At 52.6% G+C, this 13,250-nt stretch overlaps 8 protein-coding genes; 4 read left to right on the top strand and 4 right to left on the bottom strand.

Moving 5' to 3' along the window:
- The first annotated feature begins 6 nt into the window (after positions 1–6).
- Positions 7–291, top strand: CHC_T00005577001 (hypothetical protein). The gene has a single exon (XM_005716685.1). The coding sequence runs from the start codon at positions 7–9 to the stop codon at positions 289–291; it is 285 nt and encodes a 94-aa protein (XP_005716742.1).
- Positions 292–1,297: 1,006 nt separating this feature from the next.
- Positions 1,298–2,410, bottom strand: CHC_T00005576001 (hypothetical protein). Its single transcript, XM_005716684.1, has one exon. The coding sequence runs from the start codon at positions 2,408–2,410 to the stop codon at positions 1,298–1,300; it is 1,113 nt and encodes a 370-aa protein (XP_005716741.1).
- A 1,962-nt stretch (positions 2,411–4,372) lies between these two features.
- CHC_T00005575001 (hypothetical protein) lies at positions 4,373–4,876 on the bottom strand. The gene has a single exon (XM_005716683.1). It carries the CDS (start codon positions 4,874–4,876, stop codon positions 4,373–4,375), a length of 504 nt encoding a protein of 167 aa, XP_005716740.1.
- Positions 4,877–5,714: 838 nt separating this feature from the next.
- CHC_T00005574001 (hypothetical protein) lies at positions 5,715–6,967 on the top strand. The gene is made up of 2 exons (XM_005716682.1): positions 5,715–6,015; positions 6,120–6,967. Exons 1-2 carry the CDS (start codon positions 5,715–5,717, stop codon positions 6,965–6,967), a joined length of 1,149 nt encoding a protein of 382 aa, XP_005716739.1.
- A 1,993-nt stretch (positions 6,968–8,960) lies between these two features.
- On the top strand, positions 8,961–9,737 carry CHC_T00005573001 (hypothetical protein). Its single transcript, XM_005716681.1, has one exon. It carries the CDS (start codon positions 8,961–8,963, stop codon positions 9,735–9,737), a length of 777 nt encoding a protein of 258 aa, XP_005716738.1.
- Positions 9,738–9,889: 152 nt separating this feature from the next.
- On the bottom strand, positions 9,890–10,680 carry CHC_T00009553001 (small GTP-binding protein Arf1). XM_005716680.1 is given in 3 exon segments: positions 9,890–10,375; positions 10,514–10,570; positions 10,571–10,680. 2 exon segments carry the CDS (start codon positions 10,568–10,570, stop codon positions 9,890–9,892), a joined length of 543 nt encoding a protein of 180 aa, XP_005716737.1. The 5' UTR covers positions 10,571–10,680.
- A 383-nt stretch (positions 10,681–11,063) lies between these two features.
- Positions 11,064–12,688, top strand: CHC_T00008366001 (gamma-tubulin). XM_005716679.1 is given in 2 exon segments: positions 11,064–12,479; positions 12,480–12,688. 1 exon segment carries the CDS (start codon positions 11,064–11,066, stop codon positions 12,477–12,479), a length of 1,416 nt encoding a protein of 471 aa, XP_005716736.1. The 3' UTR covers positions 12,480–12,688.
- Positions 12,689–12,854: 166 nt separating this feature from the next.
- Positions 12,855–13,250, bottom strand: part of CHC_T00005572001 (hypothetical protein) — a 1,037-nt gene continuing 641 nt past the window's right edge. Inside the window, exon 3 of the mRNA XM_005716678.1 lies at positions 12,855–13,250. This exon is cut by the window's right edge and continues 336 nt beyond it. Within this exon, the coding sequence (XP_005716735.1) occupies positions 12,855–13,250 (396 nt within the window).

The following is a 13,250-nucleotide window of genomic DNA, read 5'->3' as shown; positions in this document are numbered from 1 at the left end:
ACATAGATGGCGACCAGTCTTTGCGCCGGTTCTGGTAAAAGATCATCCTGGAGCAGGGAAGCCAGGGTTGTGCCCACTGCAATTGGTGCGGCATCAAAGCCTCGCGATGCATCCCATAAGCGATTGCACAGGTCTCCAAGCGGCAAAGACACCGTTTCCACAACATCGACGAGTTGGCTGTACCGCACGGCTGGCAACCTAGAATCCACGCTCGCTGCCATGACCACGGGGAGGTACAAGGGCAGTCTGTTGTCGCATCAAGAACAGAAGCATGGGCTTCATGAACTATGAGGAGGGATTGCGAAATGGTTTGTCGCTAAACAGCAGCAGATTTTGAATTCCAACGAGCCGGCAGCTGTGATGACAAATTTGACCCAACCTGTTTTTTGTCGCTTTTTGTGAACGGAGCAAAACACACAAGTACTACTGTACGCGTTGTCAACCTCGATATCTCCATCGCTCTGCAAACGAGAGTTGTCCATTCTGCAGCAGCGGAAACGTTGTTCTTCTAAATGCTCACCACAAGAACGACTTGGCAAGCATCAGGAAGGGCGTCCTGAGTTCAATGCAGTATGAGCGCAGGGCTTTCGTCATTGGACCACCATTGAGAGTCTTTTCAAAAATCAGGAAGGTGAGCATTTGTTCTCAATCACACGTTAGCAACATACGCTTTCAATGCGTCGCGGTCACAAATCCAAATTCATCGGCAGATCTACCTGTTGAATTCAATGCTCTGATACCAAGCACAGAAATATCAGCGAAAATCGACTAGCGCTGTTTCTCAAGCAACTACGGACTGTCTACGTCGATTTGCAAAGCGGTCATCCTCCAGATTATCCCTCTATCGAAGAGGGATAATCTTGAGGATGACCATGTTTCATCACTTGTCATAGTGTTCGAATGCACCCAGCCTGCGGCTGCTGTTCAAACTCCTGAATGTGCTCGCAGAATCTTTTTCTCTACTTCGCAAAACGGCAACTACGAGTATGCACAGGGTGCATAACTGTATATTTATTGTTGGTTTGCGCAAGAGCAGATACTTTCACTATTTTCCATGGCACACTTTTCCTTTAAATGCGTCTCTTTCTGTCTACAAATCGTTGCCGTACTGAGAAAGCTCACGACTATGGTGTAAACATATTTCGTTTCGACAGTACTGAAGACTGGAGGTTGAATGAAGATACCACACGAAAGAATATCTTACAACAGCAGCAGCACGGAACTAGGTGCGAATACTTTGCTTGTCCGCATGTTCAGTCATCTTCTAATATTGTTTGGCTGTTTCGGAAAACGGGGCCTATTGCTGGACACTGTGCATCTTGAGCGATCTAAACAGATCAGCCACTTCTCGAATTCTACTATGTCCAATACAGAAGTCCTGTATCTCAACGAACAAGTCTTGCACATCAATGATGTTGTTTCTCATCAGACTTTTCAAGAACAGACAAACAAAGCGTACCATATGATTTCGTCCATACTTCTCATTCTCAGGGATACTTTCGCAAGAGCGTATACAGTGACTGATGTAAGTGTTCAAAAAGTCTGTTGGCAGCTGTACAGAATTCGTCAGGCCTTCAACTACCTTCATTGAATGTACAGTCACGTCCATATTGGTAAGTGCTGAATAATATTGCGGCATCTGCTGTGATGAAACTAACTTCAGCAATAACTCTGTAGCAAGGACGGAGTTATTTTGTACAAGGTCCGGTAACTTTTGAGGTGTCATTCCACACAAATGGACGAGTTTGGGGTCTTCCTCCAATTGGGCCAAAAGCTTCTGTTGTTCGGCTTCGGGGAGCGGGGATTTACAAGCCTTCTCAATGAGCTCCCTTACCTCGCTCCCTCGCTCGCCACTTATTCCCATATCTGGGTCCCACAAGATTTCGTGAAGCGGCTCAGGGTCAATCCATCTCAGCTCTTTGCATTGGGCATCAAGGGGAAGGAACGGCGGTGGTATTCTCGTGAAAGAAGGCGTGAAGTCTTGTAAGGAAACAACCTCGCGAAGCTCTTTAGCTAGATTACTAGTTTCATCCACGTACTTGGTATCAGGATCTGAAACGGTTGCACTCGCAGGTGGCAGACGCACGGGAGCAGGTTCCGGATGTCTTTCCGCCCACAATTGACGCAAGGATGACATGTTCCGGTTCGGGACCGAGGCTCCTCCCTGCAATGCACTTTCTAAAGCACCCCAAAGCGTGATAGCGCGTGCCGCTGCTATTTGTGGGACCGCCCCATCACCACCGTTTGACTGAGAATGCGTTAATAAATGGGTGAGGAACAGTTGCTCCGCGCGGCGAGCATCTCCCCTCTCAATGAGCCCAAATAGAATCACGGTCAAAGGAGAATCAATCAACCGTTCCACCGCTGTGGCGGAGGGGGTATCATTCTTCGGGCGGCCCACGACAATCATGTCAAATAATACATAGATGGCGACCAGTCTTTGCGCCGGTTCTGGTAAAAGATCATCCTGGAGCAGGGAAGCCAGGGTTGTGCCCACTGCAATTGGTGCGGCATCAAAGCCTCGCGATGCATCCCATAAGCGATTGCACAGGTCTCCAAGCGGCAAAGACACCGTTTCCACAACATCGACGAGTTGGCTGTACCGCACGGCTGGCAACCTAGAATCCACGCTCGCTGCCATGACCACGGGGAGGTACAAGGGCAGTCTGTTGTCGCATCAAGAACGGAAGCATGGGCTTCATGAACTATGAGGAGGGATTGCGAAATGGTTCGTTGCTAAACAGCAGCAGATTTTGAATTCCAACGAGCCGGCAGCTGTGACGACAAATTTGACCCAACTTGGTTTTTTGTCGCTTTTTGTAAACGGAGCAAAACACACAAGTACTGTACGCGTTGTCAACCTCGGTATCTCCATCGCTCTGCAAACGAGAGTTGTCCATTCTGCAGCAGCGGAAACGTTGTTCTTCTAAATGCTCACCACAAGAACGACTTGGCAAGCATCAGGAAGGGCGTCCTGAGTTCAATGCAGTATGAGCGCAGGGCTTTCGTCATTGGACCACCATTGAGAGTCTTTTCAAAAATCAGGAAGGTGAGCATTTGTTCTCAATCACACGTTAGCAACATACGCTTTCAATGCGTCGCGGTCACAAATCCAAATTCATCGGCAGATCTACCTGTTGAATTCAATGCTGATACCAAGCACAGAAATATCAGCGAAAATCGACTAGCGCTGTTTCTCAAGCAACTACGGACTGTCTACGTCGATTTGCAAAGCGGTCATCCTCCAGATTATCCCTCTATCGAAGAGGTGCTGTTGTCTTTGAGAAAGGAGTGCCTGGCGATACAGGCAAATGTCCGACGTTCTTTGCCGGGAATGTCACATCTGGAGCGAACGATAGAAGCGGTAAGGGACGAATCAACGACGTCCCAACAACTGGCGCGATTGCTGAGACCGACGGGAACTTTGCGGACGTTGTGCGGGGCTGCAACTGCCGCCCACCGTCAATTTCAGAACTCTGTTGAATCCGGTGCTTTAGATGTCGAAGCCCCTGCGTCTTTGCGAGCGGCCCATGACGTCGTGGCTTGGCACGCTTCATTGCGTCTGAGGCGCTCTGCCAAGCTACGAAATGCGTCATGGCGCGCATTGCAGTGGGAAGCTATGCGCGCGCACCCTTCTTTCATCGAATTGCCTGAGACTGCGGCGCTGCATGTTGAGACTCCTGATCAGCTACAGTTGTTAAGGCAAGACGGGAAAGCGTTTGCTCTTTCACGTAGTCTCTTTCCCATACGCGCAGATACTATTTGGAAAGTGCTCGGGTTTGGTGAAGACGATGTTGCGTCAAAGCTTGGCGATTTGATGCCTCAAACGCACCGCGGACATAAACATGTGCTAGAAATGTGGCAGTCGTTTTTTCAGGAAGGAAGCGGCAAGAAACCTTCTTTTGCTGAGGAGCATCACAAGAATCATATCCCAAATGCAGTTTTGAGCTACCTCGTGGCGTCTAAAGACAAATTTGATCGAGAGTACAGTGGGCGAGCTCAGTGGATATTTCCAATTCAGATTCGAGAAATGGGACTCGTAGTAGGGAAAGTCGGAGGTGGTCAGATAATGGCGGCGGCGCCAATTGGATGTGTTCTACGAAGACGGAAGGAAGATTTTTGGGCATGGGGAAGGCAGGGTGATGCTCTAGCTCTGGTGCACACAGAGATGCCGTTCTCTGGAAGCGGGTCGGGGTGCGATTTTGGGGTGTTGAAGCCAAGAAGAAGGCTTGATGTGGTGAGCTTTCTGGAGGCGCAGGTGAGCATGCTAGTTTGTGGGGAGCAGTATAGAGCGGCAGACGTGGTCTGGCACAGCGTGCTGGGGGGGACAAGGACGTTTCGTGTGAATCGGGATGAGACGATGCTGGAAGTTTTAGTTGGAGAGGTGGAGGGGTTTTGCGAGCGGTTTGTGGGGGAGAGGCCGCGGCCACCAGAGCGTGGGTTCGCAGAAGGACGTCTGCACGACGAGCTGGTTGAGATGGTTAGGGTGGGGTGCGCAGGGGTGGAAGTTGTTGATGAGGTAGCAGCGGAAGTTGATGAGATGCGGATGGAGATGTATCGCGAAGGGATGAGAGAGTGGGACAGGGGGAGCAGGGAAAGGCCGTTTTGGAGGGCGAAGAGGGAGAGGGGGTGATGGCAGGGATTGGACGAAGGTGGCGTATTTCACTGGGGGATAGCGTTTGGAGGAGCACGGCGTCTTCGGCGGACGGGATTGGTGTGATGTTTGTGGCTCGCGGAGACGTTTGAGCGAGTGAGCCGAGTGGGGCTTATTTGGGCGTGGAACTAACCGAGCGTTCACTGTTTTCCTCGGCACATACAAACTTGTATAAAGAAGCGGTGTGAAGAGGAAGGAGACAAAGGGGCATTTGCTGCACATGTGGGAATATAGAAATTGAAGTTTATGTGGTTAGCCCTAAATCTGGAAAAAAGGGAAAATTATCCGGGCGACGCGCCGGCGGGAAATCCGGCGATATTAAAAGTCCGAGGGCGGTATCCCGGCCGGCCCTCGGGGGTAACTTGCTACCCTCTGACAGTGCCTGCAAAAAGTCGCTAGACTCTCCGTCCGAAGTATCCCCGTCCCCCTCACTCTCGCGACTCCTTTCCCCCGCCGCTGCGCGCGACGAGCGCGGCTACTACTAACCTCATCGTTCCCGTTCTCCCACAGCACATACAATGATGTCAGCACATGTCAACATGTGCCCGGGGGGTGCCCGGGGGGTGCAAAGATCACAGATGCCGCAATGCGTGTCGCAACGTGAAGGCACATTGAATTCACTGGCAACGGTGGCATTTCCATCCAATCACAACTCAACATTAAGATTTTTTGCAACCTTCTCTCATACAAAGGCCCCAATCTGGCCCGCCCAGATAGCCGGTGCTAATTTCTCCATTTACCGACTTTCAACTCGCTGCCTCCTCCATCGCGTCGTCATCAATCTCTCTGTCCTACAACACTCTCTGTCCTACAACACCCCGACCCTCCTCCGCCCGACGCCTTCCCTTCCCCCCCCCCCCCCCCCGCCCCGGGGCCCCTCCCACCCTCCCCCCCTCCCCCCGTGGGCTGGCGCCCGCCCCGCCCTCCGCCCCCTCCCGGATGGCGGGCAACGGCGAATGCCGCCCTCCCCCTCTCCCGCCAGCTCGTGCCTCTCATCCCGGCTGTGCAGAACTATGCGTGGGGCATCGCCCCCGCCGACGCTGATTGCCTCGTCGCCCGCATGCACGCCTACTCCGCCGGCGCCGTCGTCGACCCCACGCGCCCATACGCGGAGATCTGGATTGGCACGCATCCCAGCGGCCCGGCCCTCCTCCGCCACAGCCATGCTTCGCTCGCCGACTTTCTCGTCGCGGGCGGGGAGCAGCCCAACCTGCCGTACTTGCTCAAGATCCTCAGCGTGGCTAGCCCGCTCAGCATCCAGGCCCATCCAGATAAGCAGCTTGCCGAGCGGCTTCACAGCGACAATCCACACGCATACAAGGATGATAACCATAAGCCGGAGATGTCCGTGGCGCTAACGGGTGAGTCATCTTGTCCTCACGTTTCTCAGATGCCCGGTTCGATTCGCGTTTGATGCTGACCCCATCTCCCGTGCCCATTTTTTCATCTCGCTTGTCCACAAAAGACTTTGAAGGGATGTGCAACTTCCGTCCCGTCGCGGACATTCTCGCCGATTTGGAGCTGCGTTCAGAGTTGGCCGCGCTTGTCGGCGGGAAGGCCTCGCTTGACGCGCTGAGCAACTCTTCGTCGTCAGAGGACCGTCGCGCCGCTATTCACGTCGTCTTTTCGTCTCTCATGTCAGCCTCGAAGGAGGCTGTGGCTTCGGCTTTAGATGCCACGGTTATAGCGGTCAAGACGGCTTCCGAACGCTCCGACGCCGACGATCTGTTCCTACGCCTCATCAGCTACTACCCCGGTGATGTTGGCTGTTTTGCGGCATATCTGCTCAACCACATCCGAATTTCACCGGGACAAGCTTTCTTCATGGCAGCCAATGAGCCGCACGCGTATCTCAAGGGACAGTGCGTCGAGATCATGGCGTGCAGTGACAATGTCGTTCGCGCCGGGCTCACTCCCAAATTCAAGGATGTCTCCACACTGGTCAAAATGCTGACATACAAAGATGATCCTCCCAAGATTATGTCAGGGGAGAAGGTGGACGGCTGCTCGGTCGTGTACAAGCCTCCTGTTGAAGAGTTCCAGTTGACGAAGACGGTTGTCCCGTCGGGTTCAACCTACGAAATCACTGCAGCTAAGGGCCCAGGCATGATCATGGTCATCGGCGGGCAGGGTTGGATAGGTGTGCTGTCGGGTGAAAGGCAGAAGCCTGAGTCGCGCTTGCCGCTCCAGCCGGGCAGTGTGTACTACGTCGCCGACTCAACTAGGATTTACATTGAGGCAGACCACGCTATGGCTGCGGACGCCCCATCTCCGGACCTTCTTTTCTTTAGAGCTAACATTAATCAGGACTGAACACTGACCTCATATTGCATGAATTAACATAGGTGGGTACCCATGACTACTCTAAAACACCTTCTGAACTTCATTTTGTCGTTGAATGCGAACACATAGACAGTCACCCCCATGTCGCGAGAAGTGTGTATACGGTCTAAGCGCGCTGGTTAAAGGATTAGAGATAATGTTGCGTTTAGGTGGGCGAAATCTCCCAAAGGATAAATACTTTGACTCTCATGTCACTTTGAGACTTCCGAGTACGCAGCGCAGGCATATTGCTATCTGTTCTCATGATCGTCATCAAGTTCACCGACGACATGCAGTGTCTGTGGCGTGGGAGTGTAACCTTGGTACTCTTGCGCGTGAGAAACATCTCTTCCGTTGTCCTCATTCCGTCCACTCGAGGATTGCGAGCTCTTCGGGAGCATGAGCGCAAAACTCGCCGCTGTAGGTTCAAACCATACAGTCAGCCTGTACTTTCCAGTTCGTAAGACTTCAGGTGCCTCCAGCGACCCCGGCTTCACATTCATGGCCCCGACTCTCTGCATTTTGGCAATATTGGTCATGAGCCAGCTCTTGATTACGTCTAAGCAGTCCGGCAAGTATATTTCAGACGCGGGAAAGGCCGGTGGAACGGGGCCTGTGTCCTGTTCCGCACGTTGGACTTTGCGCGATTTGAAGACGACGGGAAGAACTTCTGTCTTGTTTACTTGCAAGTGCGACCTTCTCGTGACCCATCTTTCCGAACTCACTTCCGGTTCTTTTGACATAATCTCAATCAAAGGAGTTGAAAAACTACCGCCTGCTGGCCCAAGAAAGCATGAAGTGCTGCAAGACAGAAAACAGAGCGGTCAGTATTCTGTATTCAAGATAGCTCGTTTGCTACACACACACCACGTCTCAGATCTCATAATGAACCCGCATCGAACGCCGCTCAACAAACTCCACAGAAGGCTTAGAAAGCGGCTCTCGGTCAACCCAAGAAAATGCCGAACTACAGCGGATGAAGCAACGGGCGTTTGAATACCCATTCGTGATGAGAATCACACTGCTTTTCCAACGCAGCCTTTTCTGTTTCATTTGAGAGTGGACAATCCCTAGGTCAAAGAAGTAACATCAACGACGAGAGTCCTAGGAGGAGGACTACATGGAGACAAAAAGTAGATAGCTTACCGATTTGGGGATTGGGCGACCAGATTTGGATGCTGGAGTTCAGACCCTCATCTCATGATTGGATGGCAAAACTTTGTATCCGGCTATGGCACGACCGCGGCTCGTGATGACGACAGAGTCGCCAAGGAAGATCGTGTCTTTGATAACCGCGTCATGAGAGCATTGCGTTTCCTCTGTGATAATGCAGAAAAGGGGAGAGAGGTGCACTGCGCTCTTGCCCACTGTTATTTATACTGCATGGAAACCTGCATACAGTGTAGGCAGTGTTTCTATGCGAATACGAAGACGATATATTTTAACTTTTATTTAACGTGTTGTTTGCAATGCATTTGACACTTCTTTTAATTAAGAAGTGTCAAATGCATTGCAAACAACACGTTATCCACGTGCACACGTGTAAGATAGTGATATTGTGATACGTATGTGTCATAGTAGGACAACATGTCCTCGATGACGATGCGAAGAAGCGGTTCCCTGAAGCAATTGTCTATTCCAATGCGCTTGTAACTTCCATTTCCCGAAAAGAAGTCGGCCTAGACTAGCCATTGGAACTGTACCAAAAGAACCTCTCTGATACAGGTTGTCTGGGTTGTGACTGAATCATTCTGGGCAAGGCTCTCCCACGTCGTTGTTACTTCATTCTTCTTCTTCACAAGAGGAGCCCTTGACGTAGGGCTTCAGAGTGTCGGTACAAGAGCCAAAGAGTCGAAATCCCATCCTTCTTCAAGTGTCTCTGGTCTCCATCTACCACCACTCTACGGAGAACCAACGATAGCACATTTACAGCTGAAGGCAATTCTGGCAGTTCTGTTCACTCTTTACTTTTGACCACTTTACCATGGCGTACAGGGATTGGGGCGCCAAGACGGGCGGCGGTGGGGTAGCTTCGAAGGAGCATGAGAACTTGGCGCGGAAGGAGCGGCTTCGGGAGCTGGCGATGGAAACGGTTGACCTGAAGAATGATCCGTACTTTATGCGCAATCACCTCGGCACATACGAATGTAAGCTGTGTCTGACTCTTCACGGCAATGAGGGAAACTACCTTGCGCACGCTCAGGGTCGGAGACACCAGGGAAATTTACGGCGGCGCGCTGCGTTGGAGTCGAAGAAGCAAGCTGCGAAACCAAGGGCCCCGATTGCGGCTACAGCAAGAGCGACTATGCGGCGGAGGATGAAAATTGGGAGACCGGGGTATCAAATTACAAAGCAACGGGACCCTAATACAAAGCAATTTAGCTTGCTGTTTCAGATTCGGTACCCCGAAATCACAGAAGGGTTGCAGCCAAGACATCGCTTTATGAGTGCATTCGAGCAGAAAAGGGAAAAGCCAAATGGAAAGTATCAGTACTTACTGTTTGCTGCAGAACCATATGAGACGGTGGCGTTTAGAATTCCTAATCAACCGATCGACAAGGGCGAAGGAAAGTTCTACACAAACTGGGATAAAAATTTCCTAAACTTTACATTGCAACTCTACTTTGAGAATCGTAAGGCTGGCAAGGACACTGCAGGAACTGCTGCTAAGAACGTTGACATCGCTGGAGGCACAGAGGGGCCGAAGAATGGAAGCAAAAACGAGGCCGATCCCTTCGCCGGCATCAGCCAACCTGGCTAAGCGTCGAAGCACGCGCCGCCTTCACGGGTGACGCATAATTATGGGCTAGCGGCTACGAGATACAGAGTTTTGCACGCAGATAAACCCGTCGTGACATCGCCGACAATAGTTGTCTCCGGCATTCCAAAAGCCACTATCTATAATGCCTCACTTCAATCTTGCCGCACATGCTTCGAAATCCAATCCAGCCCGTCATACAACCCTTCGCCTTTCATTGCGCTACACGCCTGTATGTGCCAGTCGTGAGTGCGAATGGTGTGCAAAGCGAGGGCTTCCGAAAGCTCGGCCGGCCCCACGGCCTCCTTGAGATCTTGCTTGTTTGCGAGGATCAAGACGCAGCTATCTCGCAGCTCGTCACTATCTAGTACCGCATGCAGTTCCTTTCGTGCGAGGTCGAGCCTCTTCGAATCGGCCGAGTCGACTACCATGATCAACGCATGGGTATTGATAAAGTAGGTCTTCCATGTTTGCCGCAACACCTCTTGGCCGCCTAAATCCCATACTTGGAATCGCATGTTTCGATATGTCACCTCCTCTACGTTGGAGCCTATTGTGGGATAGGTAGATACTACCTCGCCCAAATGCAGCTTGTACAGAATTGTAGTCTTACCGGCGGCATCCAGGCCTATCATGCAAATCTGTTGAGGCAAGCACGTTCGCAGTCACGTTTTAATCGATAATGGTAGTTAGAAAAGCGCATGAATCGCATGCAGGAGGGAAAAACCTCTACGAGAAACAAACCAAGTTGTCTGTCTGCCAAGGACGCGCACACATACCTTGACTTCGCGGAAGCCAGATATCCGTCTCCACAACTGAGAAAACAAGATGCCCATGATGGCGCGCGCGTGCAGTGGGGCAAGCGCGCACCTTTAAGAAGAAAGGACTTCGCGACAAGAGCGCGCCTTAAGCTTAGCGCACGGCGAATGTAATGTGTCAGGCCTGGAGAAGGTGGCATCAGCTACAGCGCTGGCCTCTGTGGAGGAAACGCCCGCATGCTCTCTCAGTGCGTCGACATTGCGGCAGTGGCTCTTGATGTCATCCTCCGGAGTATGATACTACGCAAAGCAAAGGACTGTACACGTGTACAGGCACGCACTCCTTGTTAAAGTACGGCCAATCAGAATGCAAAGCGATCCCAATATCCGAAAAGTAGTTGAAAATCAAAATTTTAAGCGATCAAAAATGCTTTTTAAATTGCGCGGGAGACTCTCTTCTTCTCTCTCGGAATAAATCGGTCGCGCTTAGGCCTTTCGGTCAGTGTATCGGCTCCACTCCCATTTTCTGTCGGGAAATCCATTCTCTCAACCGTTTGTGCATGTCTTCACCATGAGGGAAGTAATCACCGTGCAGGTAGGGCAATGTGGGAACCAAGTTGGGACGGAATTCTGGAAGCAACTTTGCGCCGAGCACGGCATTCAGCCCAACGGGATCGTCGAGGAGTTTGCGACAGAGGGCGCCGGTGACAGAAAGGATGTATTCTTCTATCAAGCCGATGATGACCAGTACATTCCTCGCGCCCTCCTCATCGACCTTGAACCGCGCGTTATCAACACCATTCAAACCTCCCAGTACCGTAACCTGTACAACCCCGAAAACATCTTCGTTGCTCCCACAGGGGGAGGTGCGGGCAATAACTGGGGGTCTGGATATCAGCAAGGCCAAGAGAGAGAGGAAGAGCTTATGGAGATGATAGAGCGCGAAGCCGACGGCAGCGACTCCTTGGAGGGCTTTTCTCTATGCCACTCCGTCGCCGGTGGCACTGGCTCTGGGTTAGGATCCTACCTTCTGGAATGTCTGAATGACCGCTTCCCGAAAAAGCTCATTCAGACCTACTCTGTGTTTCCCAATCAACAGGAGGGATCCGATGTCGTCGTGCAACCGTATAACGCGCTGCTTGCGATGAAGCGACTGACCCTCAACGCGGACAGCGTGGTGGTGCTTGACAACACGGCGCTAAACAAGGTGGCGGAAGATAGATTACATGTGGAGAATCCTACTTTTCAACAAGTGAATTCGCTGGTGTCAACCGTGATGGCAGCAAGCACGAGCACGCTCCGCTACCCTGGCTACATGAACAACGACTTGGTGGGTCTGACGGCCTCTCTCATCCCGACGCCGACATGCCACTTCCTCTTGACTGGGTACACGCCTCTCACCGTACTAGACGGAAACCGTACTTCGGGGTCCAAGGTACGGAAGACAACCGTGCTAGATGTGATGAGGCGGCTGTTGCAATCGAAGAATCAGATGGTGTCAGTGCCGACGCGAAATGGGATGTACATGTCGATTTTAAATGTGATTCAAGGGGAAGTGGACCCGACGCAAGTGCACAAGAGCTTGCAAAGGATCCGCGAGCGCGGGCTTGCAGAATTCATCCGGTGGGGCCCTGCATCTGTGCAGGTGGCGCTCTCGAGACGGAGCCCGTACCTCAAGACGGAGAACCGGGTCTCTGGGCTAATGCTTGCGAATCACACGAGCATCCGGACGCTTTTCAAGCGCACAGTGGCGCAGTACGACAAGCTCAGAAAACGGAACGCGTTCTTAGAGCCTTATAAGAGGACCAAGCCTTTCTCAGGTGGACTGGACGAGTTTGACGAAAGTAGGGAGGTTGTGCAGGAGTTGATTGACGAGTACGAGGCTGCGGAAAGCGATAACTATATTGAATGGGCAGCCAGCGGGGGGAGCATTCCGTTGCAGAGAACGGGTGGGTACTCATCTACGCAGGACGCGCGAATGCCGTGAGGGGCGGGATGTCGAGGGGTTGGACGTTGAGGGGAGGAAGTGTTAGGCTATAGTGGGTAGGTACAGTATTTAAGGCTGGGCGACAGTTGTTTCTTCGGCACAGGAAATGATGCGAGATAGAGCGGGTTGGGAGTTGGAGAGGGAGCAATCTGTAATGAAGGAGTGGCGATGACTTTAGAAATGCTTGCTGCTGCGGTTAACGAAGATGTCGAATGTCGAATGTCGAATGTCAAATGTCGAATGTAGAATGTCGACAAAACGTGGCGCGACGGTGCGGTGCAGCGGGGCGCGCGAGGAGGGGGGGGCGGGGCGAAGTGGAATTCAGGAAAAAACAGGCGCGCGTCAATGCGCCCAAAAGCGGGGCATGGCGGCGGATCAAGCCGCGCGATTGGCGAGAAATTGGCGTTCGTCGCGTCCCGATTGGCCCATCCCGCCTGTCCCGACGGCGGGTGCCAAGTGGCTCGCCGCGCGGCGCTGCCGCCCGCGTCGATTGGCGCCCCCTACGAGCCTCCGCCCTGCACACGTGCCGTAGACCCCCCCAACCGCCCTGCAGCCGAGCCGTGTCCCGCTACCATTACGCGCCCGCGCAAAACGCAAAACCCTCCTCGCCTCGCCGCCGCCGCACCCCCCCCTCCTCACAAGCCGTGTGCAACTCGCCGGCATCCTCTTCCACCGCACCCCTCCTTCCCTTACCCCCCTCCCACACACACACCTCCGCCTAGCCCCGCGACTCCTGTGGGGAAAATTGTACTGGTGTAGAGGGTTGAGCTG

This window comes from Chondrus crispus, genomic scaffold (assembly GCF_000350225.1).
Source record: "Chondrus crispus Stackhouse genomic scaffold, scaffold_3, whole genome shotgun sequence".
In the NCBI taxonomy this organism is placed as follows: Eukaryota; Rhodophyta; class Florideophyceae; order Gigartinales; family Gigartinaceae; genus Chondrus; species Chondrus crispus.
This window is presented reverse-complemented; position numbering and strand designations above follow the sequence as displayed.

Bases quoted from the DNA above. Each gene is read 5' to 3' on its own strand.
- CHC_T00005577001 (XM_005716685.1), top strand. From the start codon at position 7: ATGGCGACCAGTCTTTGCGCCGGTTCTGGTAAAAGATCATCCTGGAGC.
- CHC_T00005576001 (XM_005716684.1), bottom strand. From the start codon at position 2,410: ATGATTGTCGTGGGCCGCCCGAAGAATGATACCCCCTCCGCCACAGCG.
- CHC_T00005575001 (XM_005716683.1), bottom strand. From the start codon at position 4,876: ATGTGCAGCAAATGCCCCTTTGTCTCCTTCCTCTTCACACCGCTTCTT.
- CHC_T00005574001 (XM_005716682.1), top strand. From the start codon at position 5,715: ATGCACGCCTACTCCGCCGGCGCCGTCGTCGACCCCACGCGCCCATAC. The intron at 6,016-6,119 runs GTGAGTCATCTT...TGTCCACAAAAG, and splicing joins GATGTCCGTGGCGCTAACGG to ACTTTGAAGGGATGTGCAAC.
- CHC_T00005573001 (XM_005716681.1), top strand. From the start codon at position 8,961: ATGGCGTACAGGGATTGGGGCGCCAAGACGGGCGGCGGTGGGGTAGCT.
- CHC_T00009553001 (XM_005716680.1), bottom strand. From the start codon at position 10,570: ATGGGCATCTTGTTTTCTCAGTTGTGGAGACGGATATCTGGCTTCCGC. The intron at 10,376-10,513 runs GTATGTGTGCGC...TTGCCTCAACAG, and splicing joins CTGGCTTCCGCGAAGTCAAG to ATTTGCATGATAGGCCTGGA.
- CHC_T00008366001 (XM_005716679.1), top strand. From the start codon at position 11,064: ATGAGGGAAGTAATCACCGTGCAGGTAGGGCAATGTGGGAACCAAGTT.